This window comes from Mesoplodon densirostris, chromosome X (genome assembly GCF_025265405.1).
Source record: "Mesoplodon densirostris isolate mMesDen1 chromosome X, mMesDen1 primary haplotype, whole genome shotgun sequence".
Lineage (NCBI taxonomy): Eukaryota > Metazoa > Chordata > Mammalia > Artiodactyla > Ziphiidae > Mesoplodon > Mesoplodon densirostris.
Genome location: NC_082681.1, coordinates 43,770,287 through 43,785,748, shown reverse-complemented (window position 1 = coordinate 43,785,748; position 15,462 = coordinate 43,770,287). Strand labels below are relative to the sequence as shown.

At 38.9% G+C, this 15,462-nt stretch overlaps 1 protein-coding gene across 2 annotated transcripts in view; it reads left to right on the top strand.

Moving 5' to 3' along the window:
• The window catches only part of RNF128 (ring finger protein 128), a 98,832-nt gene that overhangs the window by 61,797 nt on the left and 21,573 nt on the right, over window positions 1-15,462 (top strand). For both annotated transcript variants that reach the window (XM_060087270.1, XM_060087271.1), the window contains exon 2: window positions 6,255-6,502. In XM_060087270.1, coding sequence (XP_059943253.1) covers window positions 6,255-6,502 — 248 coding nt within the window. The remainder of the gene's footprint in view (window positions 1-6,254; window positions 6,503-15,462) is intronic.

Below are 15,462 nucleotides of genomic sequence, written 5' to 3'. Positions count from 1 at the left end.
GGAAATTAAGCTGTCTTTTTTATATAGGAACCTATTCTAACCCAGTATCAGTTCGGAATGTGATTTGGAAATCCTTTTTTTCTACTCCTGGCCATGAAAATGGATATGTACAATTCATTTCGCTGGCTTAGTTCATATTCCTAGTGGTGAATGGCTAATATATAGGAGACATTTGCAAGTGCCTAGAGGGCAGGGACTATATTTTATTCTTTTCTGTAGCCTCAAGGCCTAGCACAGTGTCTGGCATGTGTATAGATACTTACAAAATACTTAATGAGTTTAGAGGTACTCTCTTCTGTATAACTGATCCACAAGAAGATTAATTGAATAGCTTTGATCTTATTAGCACCATGTTTTAACCAGCTGAGCTGTACAACCCATATTTGGCTTCTTAAGCCTGGTACTTTCCAAATGAGATAGTTGTTGTAGCAATATTTTGGATAGAAAAATGAAAAGCTTGACACCTTGTATAAGAGCCTATGTATTAGTACATCAACATTGGTTTTAAAGGTCAACTGTAAGGGGCTTCCCTGGTGGCTCAGTGGTTAAGAATCTGCCTGCCAATGCAGGGGACACGGGTTCGAGCCCTGGTCCGGGAAGATCCCACATGCCACGGAGCAACTAAGCCTGTGCGCCATGACTACTGAGCCTGTGCTCTAGAGCCCACAAGCCACAACTACTGAGCCTGCGCTCTAGAGCCCACGAGGCACAACTACTGAAGCCCGCACACCTAGAGCCCGTGCTCCGCAACAAGAGAAGCCACCACAATGAGAAGCCCGCACACCACAATGAACAGTAGCCCCCACTCGCCGCAACTAGAGAAAGCCCGCACGCAGCAACGAAGACCCAACGCAGCCAAAAATAAATAGATAAATAAATTTATTAAAAAAAACAAGAAAGAAACTGCCAAACTGTTAAAAAAAAAAGATCAACTGTAATAATGGTTTAAGGAAATAGCAATAATTTTAAAGATTGTTAAAACTATTTCCTTTTAATACGTTATTGTACTACTGTGAGAGAGTAAACCGATATGCAAAATTCTGCAGCATAAAGAACATAGATTCAGTGATACAGGTTAGGTTTCTGTTAACTGAGCTTGCTTTCTTGAGTGTCTGAACCCCTGTCTTCACAGAAGATCAATTCTTATAATCACTGAAGAAGTGCTTTGAGTTTCTCCAGGAAGGGAGTAGCAATACTTCATCCTTCCAAATAGGCAAAAGATTGTATTTTAATCATCCCTTTGAAAAAATGTCATTCTTTGCATTTTCTAAATCTTATTTAAGATGAGAAAAACTTCTGGGCTTTGTGTGCAATTTCAAAGTTCCCTTCAAGTTTCTATTCCTCAACACACCAGAAATCAGAGAAATTAAACATTCAAAACAAGTTCTGAATACGACCACATCTGTGTTTCTTATAATAAATGGCTAACTTTTTATACAGAATATGTTTTGTGATGCTTTGAAAAGATCACTTTCAAAGTCATTAATTTTAATTTGAGAGGTTTGGAATTAGCTGAAGCATAACAGCCCCTTGAATCTCCAATATTTTAAGGACAGGAAGAAAGCTTAAGGGAGAAAAAGGCATGCCCGCTGTAGCAAAACACACACACACACACACACACACACACACACACACACACACACACACTCTCACACACTCTCACTCACATGCCCCAGTCAGAAAAAGATTTTTTTTCCGTTCCACAAAAAGAAGTCTGATTGTTCTTCTTTGAAGTTTTAGGGTACATATTTTGTGTTTTTAACAATAGCAAATAGAAAAACAAATTTTACTTGGGACTGTACATGAACTTTGGCTTTTTAAAGTAGGTATGAATAAGTGAAACGAATAAGCAAAGTAATTTCGTTATAAGTTTTGAATTGTATACTACTTGTATTTAAGTTTTGACTCTGTAATGTCCAGTGGTGCACTGGAGTCATCTGACTCAGCCAATTGTACCCATATTTTCCCAAACTCTACATTCATATGGCCATGGGAGTAGTATTTATACCATGGAAATTGGCACACACTACAAATCAAGGCTTCTTCCACCTACCCCAAGAGCCAGTTGTTAAACATTTACCACTTCCCATCCCGAATGTACCTATTTAATTTTCATTTTTTACAGTCAAATAATAGCTTTAGGTTTCATTGAAGATAGAGAACTGATGTACAATGGTGGTGAAGAGCAGAGGCACTGAAGCCAAACTGCCTGGGTTCAGATACCAGTTCTGCACGAATTAGCTTGTGTTATCCTAGGCAAGTTAGTCAGTCTTATCTCTAATGGGATAATGGCAATGCCTACCTTATAGGGTTGATATAAGGATTAAATATGTTAATACAGGTAAAGCACTTAGGATAGGGTCTAGTTTACAGATGAATCTTATCGGGCAATTTCAGTTATCCAGAACATAGCCAGGGTTCAGGAAGTAAACAAAAATGTCACTGAGCAACCAAACTAAATATCAGAGGGTGGTACTTGCACTGAAGCCCTCAAGCTGTTTCTGGGAGCCTGTTTTATTCTTTGTTTAGATCCAAGCTTGATTGACTTTTCAGAGCTGACAGTAGATTAGATGTATAAAATTAGAAAGAGGGGGGAGATGCTGCTAGAAGCAACAAGTGACAACCTCTCTGCCCCAAAGAAAATTACCCAAAGTGAGAACTCAGAAATGAGTCAGAGGGGCTTCTCTGGTGGTGTAGTGGTTGAGAATCTGCCTGCCAATGCAGGGAACATGGGTTTGAGCCCTGGTCCAGAAAGATCCCACATGTCGCAGAGCAACTAAGCCCCCGTGCCACAACTACTAAGCCTGAGCTCTAGAGCCTGCGTGCCACCAACTACTGAAGCCCACGTGCCTAGAGCCCGTGCTCTGCAACAAGAGAAGCCCACGCGATGCAACAAAGAGTAGCCTCTGCTCGCCGCAACTAGAGAAAGCCCACGCACAGCAACGAAGACCCAACACGGCCAAAAAATAAATAAATAAAGTAAATAAATTTAAAAAAAAGAGTCAGACTGGATGATATCTAAGGTCCATTCCAGCTTTCCAAGCCTGTGACTTTGGTGAAAAATCATAACAGTTTGGGGACAAATAACTACTGTATTAAATAATGGCTTACAAAGATGATCCACTATCAATAGTAAATCATAATCAGTATATCCTAGTTAGGAAAATAGGGCTGTATGGATGACTTTTTTAAATGTCCGTTCAAAATTGTTGAAATTAAGTATTTGTGTAAAACTTTTTGTTACTTGGGAATTTAACTTATATGGAATACCTAATTCTCTGACAATACCAGATAAAGGAAGGCGTTACTGTAGTTAATTAAAAGACAGTCTCTGCCCTTAAAATGTTCCTTAGAGAGGGGGTAACAGAGGAGCAAAGAGGGAACATTTACATTCACACTTGGAACTCGGGAAAATAACACAGGAGGCAGCATTTGAGCTGGGACTTGAGTAACACATAGACAGGCAGAGAAGGAAGGTGGAGTGTCAGAGCAGATGTAGAGCATTTTAGTCTGAGAGAACAGAATGAGCAAAAGGAAAGTTATGAAGAGTGACACTAGCCGATCCCATGTGGCTGGATCTAAGTGTTCATGAGATGGGGGTGTAGTGGAGGTACATCAAACTGGAAAAGTTGGCTTGGGACCAGATCATGTAAGGCTTTAAATGCTAGGCCAAGAAGTCAGAAATTTAATGAGTAATAAGGAGCCACTAAAGACTTTTGAGTAGGGAAGAGGCATGATCCAACCAAGTGATGACAAATTTCAACCAGGAAGGCTGATGAAACTTTAAGGGAAGGGGGAAAATTGGAGTTAGAGTGACCGGTTAGGAGGTTACTGAAGTAGCTCAGCCAAGGAAATTATGAGGGCCTACATTACAGGGCAGCAGGAATGGAACAGAGGATCTGATAATGGGAGATGCCAAGGAAGTATTATCTACATGACTGACTAGGTTAGCAGTGAGTATTCAACTGTGATTCTGAGGTTACTAAACCCGGTGACCAGAGGGTTGTGATGCCATTAAGTGTGATCGGGAACAGTGGAGGGGGAGCAGTTTTTAAATAGTTGCAAGGGTGTAAGGAGGAGGAGATATATAATAATGCTTAGAAATAGGTCTTTTATATGATTAGAAAGCTAATTCAATAGATAGTTGGACTACATATAGCATATATGAATATGAATTGGGGCGATTGAGGCACAGCATTGTTCCTTATGTGTAGACGATGTATATTTCTTGACTATCCTTGTTTTTTAATCTCCACTTGACCACAATGGTCAGTATGTTCCTGAGCATCCAGCCCTGCCACCCACCTCATATCTTCTAAAAGAATGAAAACTTACTTCTGTTAGTCAAAAACATTTAGAAGGATACATCTGTGATTTAAAAAGAAATCTTTAAAATTATCATATATTCCAAAACCTCATTTTTAGAATGATCTATGCTTTCAAAGATTATTCAGGTTACAATATCAGAAATGAATGCTAGGTTATATAATTAATCAAAACTTTATAACCAGAAATTTTCCCGATAGATGGCTTGTAGAGAAAAGCCAAATAGTGACAAAAGAGAATCGAAATAATTTCTGTGCTTTTAGTGCCAAAGCTAGAAATGTAAAGCCCCCAAATAAAGAGAAAAATGAGCCTCTCTCTTGCAAAATAGCCAGTTCTTTAGGACTATTTGCATTATATACTGATAGAGGAAAGAGATGCCAAGAAGACATTTCAGCCTCCTTCACTTCCCATTGCTTCTGAGATTTTCCTCATGTAAATGGGAAGAGAGTGAGTCGTCAGTGTTACCAAACTGAGTAATGGCAAATGAATCAGCAAAGTTATATAAAAGGGTTTAACTAAATGGCTGTCATATGTAAAAATAATGTCTTTTGGAACTTTAAGAATCTTTAATAATACCCTATGAATATATTTGTTGAATTAGTAACTTCAAGTGAGAAGAGGATCTTGATCTTTCGTAGACTTTGGCCACTGGGGGCCATAAATTTAAGGGATTACTTGCATAATAATTCTGCTATATACATTGCCATTTAAGGTTTGTACTCTTGATTTGATCCATTGAAAGTGTGAATGCTATTAACATTCAAAGAACTCTATTCTCTTCCTAAAGATTATTGGTCTCAGGTCATTTAAACTAGAAGGAATATAAACTGTAATAAGCATTGGAATGGTGAGAGTAATCTAATATTCACACACCACTAGGAAAGATAATATCTGTTCTTTATTTTTATCACAAGATTTATAAAGTCGGTAAAGTGGGAGATGTTATAGAGATTTGGCCTTTAGACTAAGACTTATAGATGATTAGACTAAGTAATAAGTTTAGTCTGATTTCAGACTTGACTTTAGTTGCGGTTGAATAGAAACACATTTCTATCAGTTTTACATGTTATATTCATTGCTAACCTGATTAGGTCCATGAAAAACCTTAGAGCATCTTGGACAAATTTTATTTTATTTTATTTATTTATTTATTTATTTTTTTTGCGGTACACGGGCCTCTCACTGTTGTGGCCTCTCCCGTTGCACAGCACAGGCTCCAGACGCACAGGCCCAGCGGCCATGACTCACGGGCCCAGCCACTCCACAGCAGGTGTGATCTTCCCGGACCGGGGCACAAACCCATATCTCCTGCATCGGCAGGCGGACTCTCAACCACTGCACCACCAGGGAAGCCCCAAATTTTATATTGCTCTTGAGGATATAGAAAAATGGCACATGGACATATATATAGGTTGTCCATTTGGGCTTGTAATCATTATTTGTCTCAAATTACTAATCCTGATACGTAGATCCTTATACATTTTAGTAGCGAGCTCATGAGATAGTCTATCACTTCATAAATTGGGAAACATATAGTTAAATTGTTTTGTCTTTCTCAAATCTCAGATTCTCTAGGAGAATTCCATACCATCCAGGTGACTACTTCTCTTTAAGAAAGCCTTCATGTAAGAGGCAAATTGGGTCCCAAACCCAATACTTTTGAATTATAGGTGGCAAACCTGAGGGGAGGAGAGGTATTTGTTATATATCATAGCTTCCTTACTAAACTATGAGTTCCTTAAGATCAGTAACCAAGTCTCAGCATGTTTATATTCCCTATAACTTACATATGCATATGTGCCCAATAAATGTTAATTGAATGAATGTCCTTCCTTTGTCTCATTGAGTGTCATTTAAAATCATTTTAGCTGGATTTTTATACTAAGAATGCTTTACCAAACTAAAACTGAATTCCTTTTCTTTTACAGGTGCAGGAGACATTGTTGCAATCATGATTGGCAATCTGAAAGGCACAAAAATTCTACAGTCTATTCAAAGAGGCATACAAGTAACAATGGTCATTGAAGTAGGGAAAAAACATGGCCCTTGGGTGAATCACTATTCAATTTTCTTCGTTTCTGTGTCCTTTTTTATTATTACGGCAGCAACTGTGGGCTATTTTATCTTTTATTCTGCTCGAAGATTACGGAATGCGAGAGCTCAAAGCAGGAAGCAGGTTTGTAATGGCCCTTTCTTCCAATTTAATAATATTTTACTGTTCTAATTGTAGATTCAGTGTCATGCATTTTAATATTCTTCACTTGCTGGACAATGATCCATGCATATGTTTTGTGAAAACTGGTAGTTTTTAAAAGTGTGTCACCTTCTATCTTCTGAAATCTCTTATTTTCTGAAATTTGTCTATGGCCTTAATCTTGCCTGGTTAAGTCTTCTAATACCTCATTAGGGAGCACAGCCAGCATTTAAGTATATATGGGTGTAAATACATATGTTCCTTTATACATTTTTTCTAAATTACAAAAGCATTTCATATGCAATATAGAAAATTTAGAAACTAGAAAGTACAAGAGAAAAAACCTTCACCCAAAACTCCATATAACAACAACAACAAAACTGTAGTCACCACCCAAAGGTAACCACTGTTATTTTACATGTAAGTGTGTGCCTGTATGTGTGTGCATTTGCATTTGAGGGCAGGGCTGGGAAGAGAGACTAGGCTGAATGTCATGAGTAGGCAAGTTTAAAGATCTAATTGTGCATCATATAGTACTAGGCTCCAAACAGAGTCACATATTCATAATCTCTCCCATATTTTAACAACTGATGTATAAACAGGTACAAAGTACAGAAATAATAGAACAAAAATACCAAAGCATCATTGAACAGGGAAGAAATTCTGGTTATATGGCATTGATCCTACCACCTTTAAAGTGCCCCTCATTCCTCTTATATCCTCACTTCTCTTCCATACCCAGCTTAACTTCCATGGCTACTCCCATCCATACGTCTTCAGTTTCCTTGGCCCTTCTCTCTCTTTGTTAACTTGCTGTCAAAACCCAACCCTGATTAAATCCTACTTCCCACCTACTCTATGCCAGTTCTTTGCTTAGCTGAAGTAGGAGAAAAACATTAGTATCTATACAGGCTAATCTCATTTTTAAATTTATGATCACAAACTCAGAGTGAGTTTGCTTACTGCTGCCCAACAATCATGCCATGTTTTCTTAGCCATTTCCTCTCCTTTCCTAGGTTACTAATCATACATATTCCTATTCCTTTCTGCTTAAACCTCCAACACGTCCTCCAGCTTTACTCTCAACTTGTATTTTGGATCTTATTCCACTGAGAAAATTGAAGTAATCAAGAGTACTTCCACAAGCTTCCACCACATGTACCCATCTATCTACATCTGTTTCTATACCCGATATCCTCTGCCTTGTCTTCTGTTGCTGTAGACACCCAAACATGCTATTAATTGCTTCCATTTTCAGAAGAACTTCTCTTGACCCCAGGCCAGAAACCTTGGAGTAAATTCTTTATTCTTCTCTTTCTCTCACTTCCCGTGTAACCTCCATCAGCAAGTCCTGTTGTTTTCTACCTTCATTATATATCCAGAATCCGATTACTTCTCACCACTCCCATTGCTTCCACCCTGGTCCATGCCACCGTCACTTCTTAACCTCCCCTCCCTCTCTAGAATTCTCAACACAACAGCAGAGTGGTGTGCCACTTCTCCAGAATGATTAGAAGGGATTTAAGGCTTTCAGCTGATCATATAGTGGAGGCCAGATTGTATTTTGTATGTACTGAGAAGTTCCTCCAAAGGCAGTGAAATTCTGGCCACTTCATGCACTCTATCTTGAATAAGCAAAGATGAACCCAATTTATTTCAGAGTAGGGAAGCAGTGAGAATTTCTATATGGCAAGAAGGTTAATTAAATTTGGGAACAGATGAAAAATTGAAATCTTATTATAAAACCTTTGTAAAGATTTAGACACCAGCATGTGGTAATGAGTGATGACTATCTCAATGTTTAAAGTTAATTGACTTCTGTACTTCTCCTTAGAGAAGCAGCTTATCACATTGGTGGCAGGTTCAGCCCGTTACTAGCTGTGGTCAAAAGGATGTTTAAGATTCCTGTGCCAGGCCATTCAATAGTTTCACACTGTGTTAATATTTGGCATTTGTATACTGTGCTGATTTTATCTCTGAAGTTGGAAAGAAATTGGTATCCAGTATGACGAACTATTCAAACGTTATAGTTACAATGACAAGAGTGTTTGGTTCAAAGTTTATAGTTACAGTGACAAGAGTGTTTGGTTTGTGCATGTTCATGGTGGGGTATGTATTTCTGTACTAAAAATGCTATATTAAATCTATTAATGTGGGATTAAACCCCATAAGCAAGTAATACAGTTTATAAAGAACTGTCTGGTGTTGCACAAGCTCCATTGGATATTTGACTCTGGTCTCATCACTCAAGTAATGTTCATAGTTTATCATATATCTTAAGAAAATCAACTTCTGTACACATGGTTAAGAATAGCATTAAAACTTCTCACCTCACCAGCACTGAACCAAGATGGCAGAGTAGAAGGACGTGCTCTCTCTCCCTCTTGTGAGAACACCAGAATCACAACTAGCTGCTGGACAATCATTGACAGGAAGACACTGGAACTCACCAAAAAGATACCCCACATCCAAAGACAAAGGAGAAGCCACAGTGAGACAGTAGGAGGGGCATAGTCACAGTAAGATCAAATCCCATAACTGCTGGGTGGGTGACTCACAAACTGGAGAACACTTATACCACAGAAGTCCACCCACTGGAGTGAAGGTTCTGAGCCCCATGTCCGGCTTCCCAACCTGGGGTCCGGCAACAGGAGGAGGAATTCCTAGAGAATCAGACTTTGAAGGCTAGTGGGATTTGACTGCAGGACTTAGACAGGACTGGGGGAAACAGAGACTCCACTCCTCCAGGGCACACACAAAGTAGTGTGTGTATTGGGAACCAGGGGAAGGAGCAGTGACCCCATAGGAGACTGAACCAGACCTACCTGCTAGTGTTGGAGGGTCTCCTGCAGAGGCGGGCAGTGGCTGTGGCTCACTGTGGGGACAAGGACACTGGCGGCAGAAGTTCTGGGAAGTACTCCTTGGTGTGAGCCCTCCCAGAGTCTGCCATTAGCCCCACCAAAGAGCCCAGGTTGGCTCCAGTGTTGGGTTGCCTCAGGCCAAACAACCAACAGGGAGGGAACCCAGCCCCACCCATCAGCAGTCAAGCGGATTAAAGTTTTACTGAGCTCTGCCCACCAGAGCAACACCCAGCTCTACCCACCACCAGTCCCTCCCATCAGGAAGCTTGCACAAGCCTCTTAGATAGCCTCATCCACCAGAGGGCACACAGCAGAAGGAAGAACTACAACCCTGCAGCCTGTGGAACAAAAACTACATTCACAGAAAGATAGACAAGATGAAAAGGCTGAGGGCTATCTACCAGATGAAGGAACAAGATAAAACCCCAGAAAAACAACTACATGAAGTGGAGATAGGCAACCTTCCAGAAAAAGAATTCAGAATAATGATAGTGAAGATGATCCAGGACCTTGGAAAAAGAATGGAGGCAAAGATCGAGAAGATGCAAGAAATGTTTAACAAAGACCTAGAAGAATTAAAGAACAAACAAACAGAGATGAACAATACAATAACTGAAATGAAAACTACACTAGAAGGAATCAATAGCAGAATAACTGAGGCAGAAGAACGGATAAGTGACCTGGAAGACAGAAGGGTGGAATTCACTGCTGCAGAACAGAATAAAGAAAAAAGAATGAAAATAAATGAAGACAGCCTAAGAGACCTCTGGAACAACATTAAACACAACAACATTCACATTATAGGGGTCCCAGAAGAAGAAGAGAGAAAGGACCAGAGAAAATATTTGAAGAGATTATAGTCGAAAACGTCCCTAACATGGGAAAGGAAATAGCCACCCCAAGTCCAGGAAGCACAGCGAGTCACATACAGGATAAACCCAAGGAGAAACACGCCAAGACACATAGTGATCAAATTGGCAAAAATTAAAGACAAAGAAAAATTATTGAAAGCAGCAAGGGAAAAATGACAAATAACATACAAGGGAACTCCCATAAGGTTAACAGCTGATTTCTCAGCAGAAACTGTACAAGCCAGAAGGGAGTGGCATGATATACTTAAAGTGATGAAAGGGAAGAACTTACAACCAAGATTACTCTACCCAGCAAGGATCTCATTCAGATTCGATGGAGAAATCGAAAGCTTTACAGACAAGCAAAAGCGAAGAGAATTCAGCACCACCAAACCAGCTCTACAACAAATGCTAAAGGAACTTCTCTAAGTGGGAAACACAAGAGAGGAAAAGGACCTACAAAAACAAACCCAAAACAATTAAGAAAATGGTCATAGGAACATACATTTCGATAATTACCTTAAACATGAATGGATTAAATGCTCCAACCAAAAAACACAGGCTTGCTGAATGGATACAAAAACAAGACCCATATATATATATATACTTCTAGAGTAATGGAAATAAAAGCAAAAATAAACAAATGGGACCTAATGAAACTTAAAAGCTTTTGCACAGCAAAGGAAACCATAAACAAGATGAAAAGACAGCCCTCAGAATGGGAGAAACTATTTGCAAACAAATCAATGGACAAAGGATTAATCTCCAAAATATATAAACAGTTCATGCAGCTCGATATTAAAAAAACAAAGAATCCAATCCAAAAATGGGCAGAAGACCTAAATAGACATTTCTCCAAAGAAGACATACAGATGGCCAAGAAGCACATGAAAAGCTGCTCAACATCACTAATTATTAGAGAAATGCAAATCAAAACTACAGTGAGGTATCACCTCACACCAGTTAGAATGGCCATCATAAGAAGATCTACAAACAACAAATGCTGGAGAGGGTGTGGAGAAAAAGGAGCCCTCTTGCACTGTTGGTGGGAATGTAAATTGATACAGTCACTATGGAGAACAGTATGGAGCTTCCTTAAAAAACTAAAAATAGAATTACCATATAATCCAGCAATCTCACTGCTGGGCATATACCCAGAGAAAGCCATAATTCAAAAAGACACATGCACCACAATGTTCATTGCAGCACTATTTACAATAGCCAGGTCATGGAAGCAACCTAAATGCCCATCGACAGATGAATGGATAAAGAAGATGTGGTACATATATACAATGGGATATTACTCAGCCATAAAAAGGAACGAAATTGGGTCATTTGTAGAGACATGGATGGATCTAGAGACTGTCATACAGGGTGAAGTACGTCAGAAAGAGAACAACAAATATCGTATATTAACGCGTATATGTGGAACCTAGAAAAAGGGTACAGATGAACCAGTTTGCAGGGCAGAAATTGAGACACAGATGTAGAGAACAAATGTATGGACACCAAGATGGGAAGGTGGTGGGGGAGTGGGGGTGTGTGTGATGAATTAGGCGATTGGGATTGACATGTATACATTGATATGTATAAAATTGATCACTAATAGGAACCTGCTGTATAAAAATATTAAATTTAAAAATTAAAAAACTTCTCACCTTTTAGAGAAGGCTTTTGAGAGGACATTTTTCACTCCTTAATGGGTTATATCTGTTTATCCTTTGGTGACTAAAGGATTAAATATATGACTGATAATCGCTTTTGCTTATATATACTTGAGAGTGCTGAAATGTCATTTACATGGTATTTAATTTTCCTGACTTCTTATTTTTAAAACAGAAAGCTTGATGCATATGATGGTTATAACTATCACTAAATATTTAACTGCATTATCCCCATTTTGCTGGTAAAAATAGTACTGAAACTGAGTAATGAAAATTTACCTTTGTTAAAATTCATTAGAATATTCAGGAATGTCTTCCCTCTGAACCATTATGACACACAGTAGATAATGTCAGGCAAACTGATAAATGTATAACCATAAATTTTGATGACCATAATGCCCAATTATAATGGACAGCATTTAGTGGTCGTATGCCTGACATTCCATAGTATGATGTGTCAGAACACACATCATCGCTGTTTTTGTGGATGGAAAGCTTTTAAGCAAGATGAAAACTATCAATGGGTTGTGAATGAAAATAACATATTAGGCATTATATGGTGGATTCATGTCTTCACTGGGAACAACCCTAACCTAAGACAATGAAGATTATGGAAAACCTTCTGGCATGCTCAAACTGAACTGAGTTTGGGAGTCACCATTATACACTTGACTCTGGCATGGGACACCCAGCATTTTTGGGATATAGTGCATGTACCTTAACCTTACTCAAGCAGTCAGTACTCAGTGGAAACAAGGTATGTGTTGGATTAAACATTGGCCAGTGAAACAAAACAGGGCTCTAGGTGAAAGAGAAGCTGGCCTTCGTATAATGGAACAAGCTGAATTTACTTTTAATGAAAACGGTCTTTCAGAAGAAAAGAAGTTACTCTCTGAAATAGATTGGTAGGAATCATCTTCCAAGAGCAGAGAAAAGAATGGGAATCCACTTGGAAAGATGATAAAGACTTAGTAATATGGTCACACAGACCCAATACATAATGCTAGAGAATGTTAGCACTCAACACTTGGAAAGAGCGTATACTCTGACACAACAGGGTCTGTTAACTATTTTACTCCAAATGGGGACCCAAGTAGTCATGGGGTAATGACCTTCCATTTTTACTTATGGAAGTTCAGGAAGAGCATCTTTTTTTAAAAAAAATAAATAAATTTATTTATTTATTTTTATTTTTGGCTGTGTTGGGTCTTCGTTTCTGTGCGAGGGCTTTCCCTTGCGGCAAGTTGTGGCAAGCGGGGACCACTCTTCATCGCGGTGTGTGGGCTTCTCACTGTCGCGGGCTCTCTTGCTGTGGGGCACAGGCTCCAGACGCGCAGGCTCAGTAGTTGTGGCTCACGGGCCCAGTCGCTCCACGGCATGTGGGATCCTCCCAGACCAGGGCTCAAACCCATGTCCCCTGCATTGGCAGGCAGACTGTCAACCACTGCACCACCAGGGAAGCCTCAGGAAGAGCATCTTTGAGACACATGCAGAGCCACAAACTTATGGAAATTTTCTGGGTGAAATTGTAACTTACATTGCTGATCTCTGACTCACATCTGCCAAAGGATGGACCAAAATAAGATGAGTTATAGGAATAAGAATAATACTGAATGATACCTGTGTATTCCCCATGGGAGGAGACAGCCTAGCTGCACAACAGTCAGTGGGAAAACTGTATAATAGTGTGAGTTGAGACAAATGATTGACTTTGTCCTCAGCTAACATGGAACCTAGAAATGACAGAATCATCACCACTGGTGGTAACACTTGTCCATAATAATATCTGGTATGTGGGCAAAGAACAATTTCTTCTAGGAAGATTTAATAAACACTTCTGTGATACATCCTGACTTCTTTTGTAACCAGATGAAACTGTATCATAACCACACTGTGATATGGTGTAATACTGATATTGTTGGTAAGGTTCAACTGCCTTATATAAATACATCTTATGATAATGAAATGTATTGGGAAGCTGAACTAAAACCTCCCCAGGATGTGTTACCAATGGAGAGTGACTGGCCTGAGGAAGAATTAGATATAGTTCATTACTTTAAATAGCTCTGTACAAGTTTATCCCAAAGTTCAAGTGGCCATAGATCAAGGGAGTAAAGAGATAATTAAGTTGGTACATCAATAGAAAGATGTTTTAAATGGTCTTATAGATTGGAATAATTATTTCTTTGAGCCTGTTTTCATCCTTCATTGCCTTCTGCAAGTATTAGATATGGTTATGTTGTTCTTGCTTACCTTATGTATAAATGCTGTACTAATTGTAAAAGCCCAAAATGACTGTTTTGTTGTTAAAAGAGACTATGATTGAGAGTGAGAGTAGATTGTAAGGAAAGAGACAACACAGTAGATCTAGCTGCTTACTCCTTGCAAGTCTCCCAGGAAACCATGCTTGGCCTTTGGCCAACCCTGGGTTATGGCCGTCAAGATGGTTTTATTTTGTTTGTTTTGTTTTGTTTGCTTTTCTGTTTTCTTCCAGTTTTATTGAGATATAATTGACATAGCACTGTATAAGTTTAAGGTGTACAACACAATGATTTGACTTACATACATCCTGAAATGATTAACGCAGTAGGTTTAGGGAACATCCATCATCTCGTGTAGATACACATTAAAGAAAGAGAAACAAATATTTTTTTTCCCTTGTGATGAGAACTCCTAGGATTTACTCTCTTAATAACTTTCATTTATAATATATAGCAGTGTTAATTATACTTGTCATGTTGTACATTATATCCCTAGTACTTACTTATCTTATAATTGCAAGTTTGTAGCTTTTGACTACCTTCATCTAATTCCCCCTTCCCCCACCATCCGCCTCTGGTAGTCACAAATCTGATCTCTTTTTCTGTAAGTTTGTTTGTTTGGTTGGTTGGTTGCTTTTTGCCTGTGCCATACGGCATGTGGGATTTTAGTTCCCCGACCAGTGATCGAACCTGTGCCCCCTGCAGTGGAAGCATGGAGTCTTAACCATTGGACAGCCAGGGAAGTCCCAAGTTTGTTTGTTTTTGAAATATAATTGACCTACAATGCTATGTTAGTTCCTGGTATGTAACACAGTGATTCAATATTTCTGTGCATTTGAAAATGATCGCCATGATTGTCTAGTTGTCATTTGTTACCATAAAAAGATATTACATAATTATTGACCGTATTCCACACACTGTGCATTTCATACTGGTGACTCATTTATTTTGTAACTGAAATTTGTGCCTCTTTATCTCCCTGTATACAGTGGAATATTACTCAGCCATAAAAAAGAATGAAATCTTAACCATTTGTGACAACATGAATGGATCTAGAAGATATTATGCTAAGTGAAATAAGTCAGGCAGAGAAAGACAAATACTGTATGATTTCACTTATATGTGGAATCTAAAGAACAAAGCAAATGAACAAACATAACCAAATAGAAACAGAGTCATAGATACAGAGAACAAACAGGTGGTTGCCAGAGGTGGGGGGCAGTGGGGAGAGGAGAGAAATAGGTGAGGGAGATTAAAAGGTACAGACTTCCAGTTACAAAATAAATGAGTCAAAGTGTTCTTTAT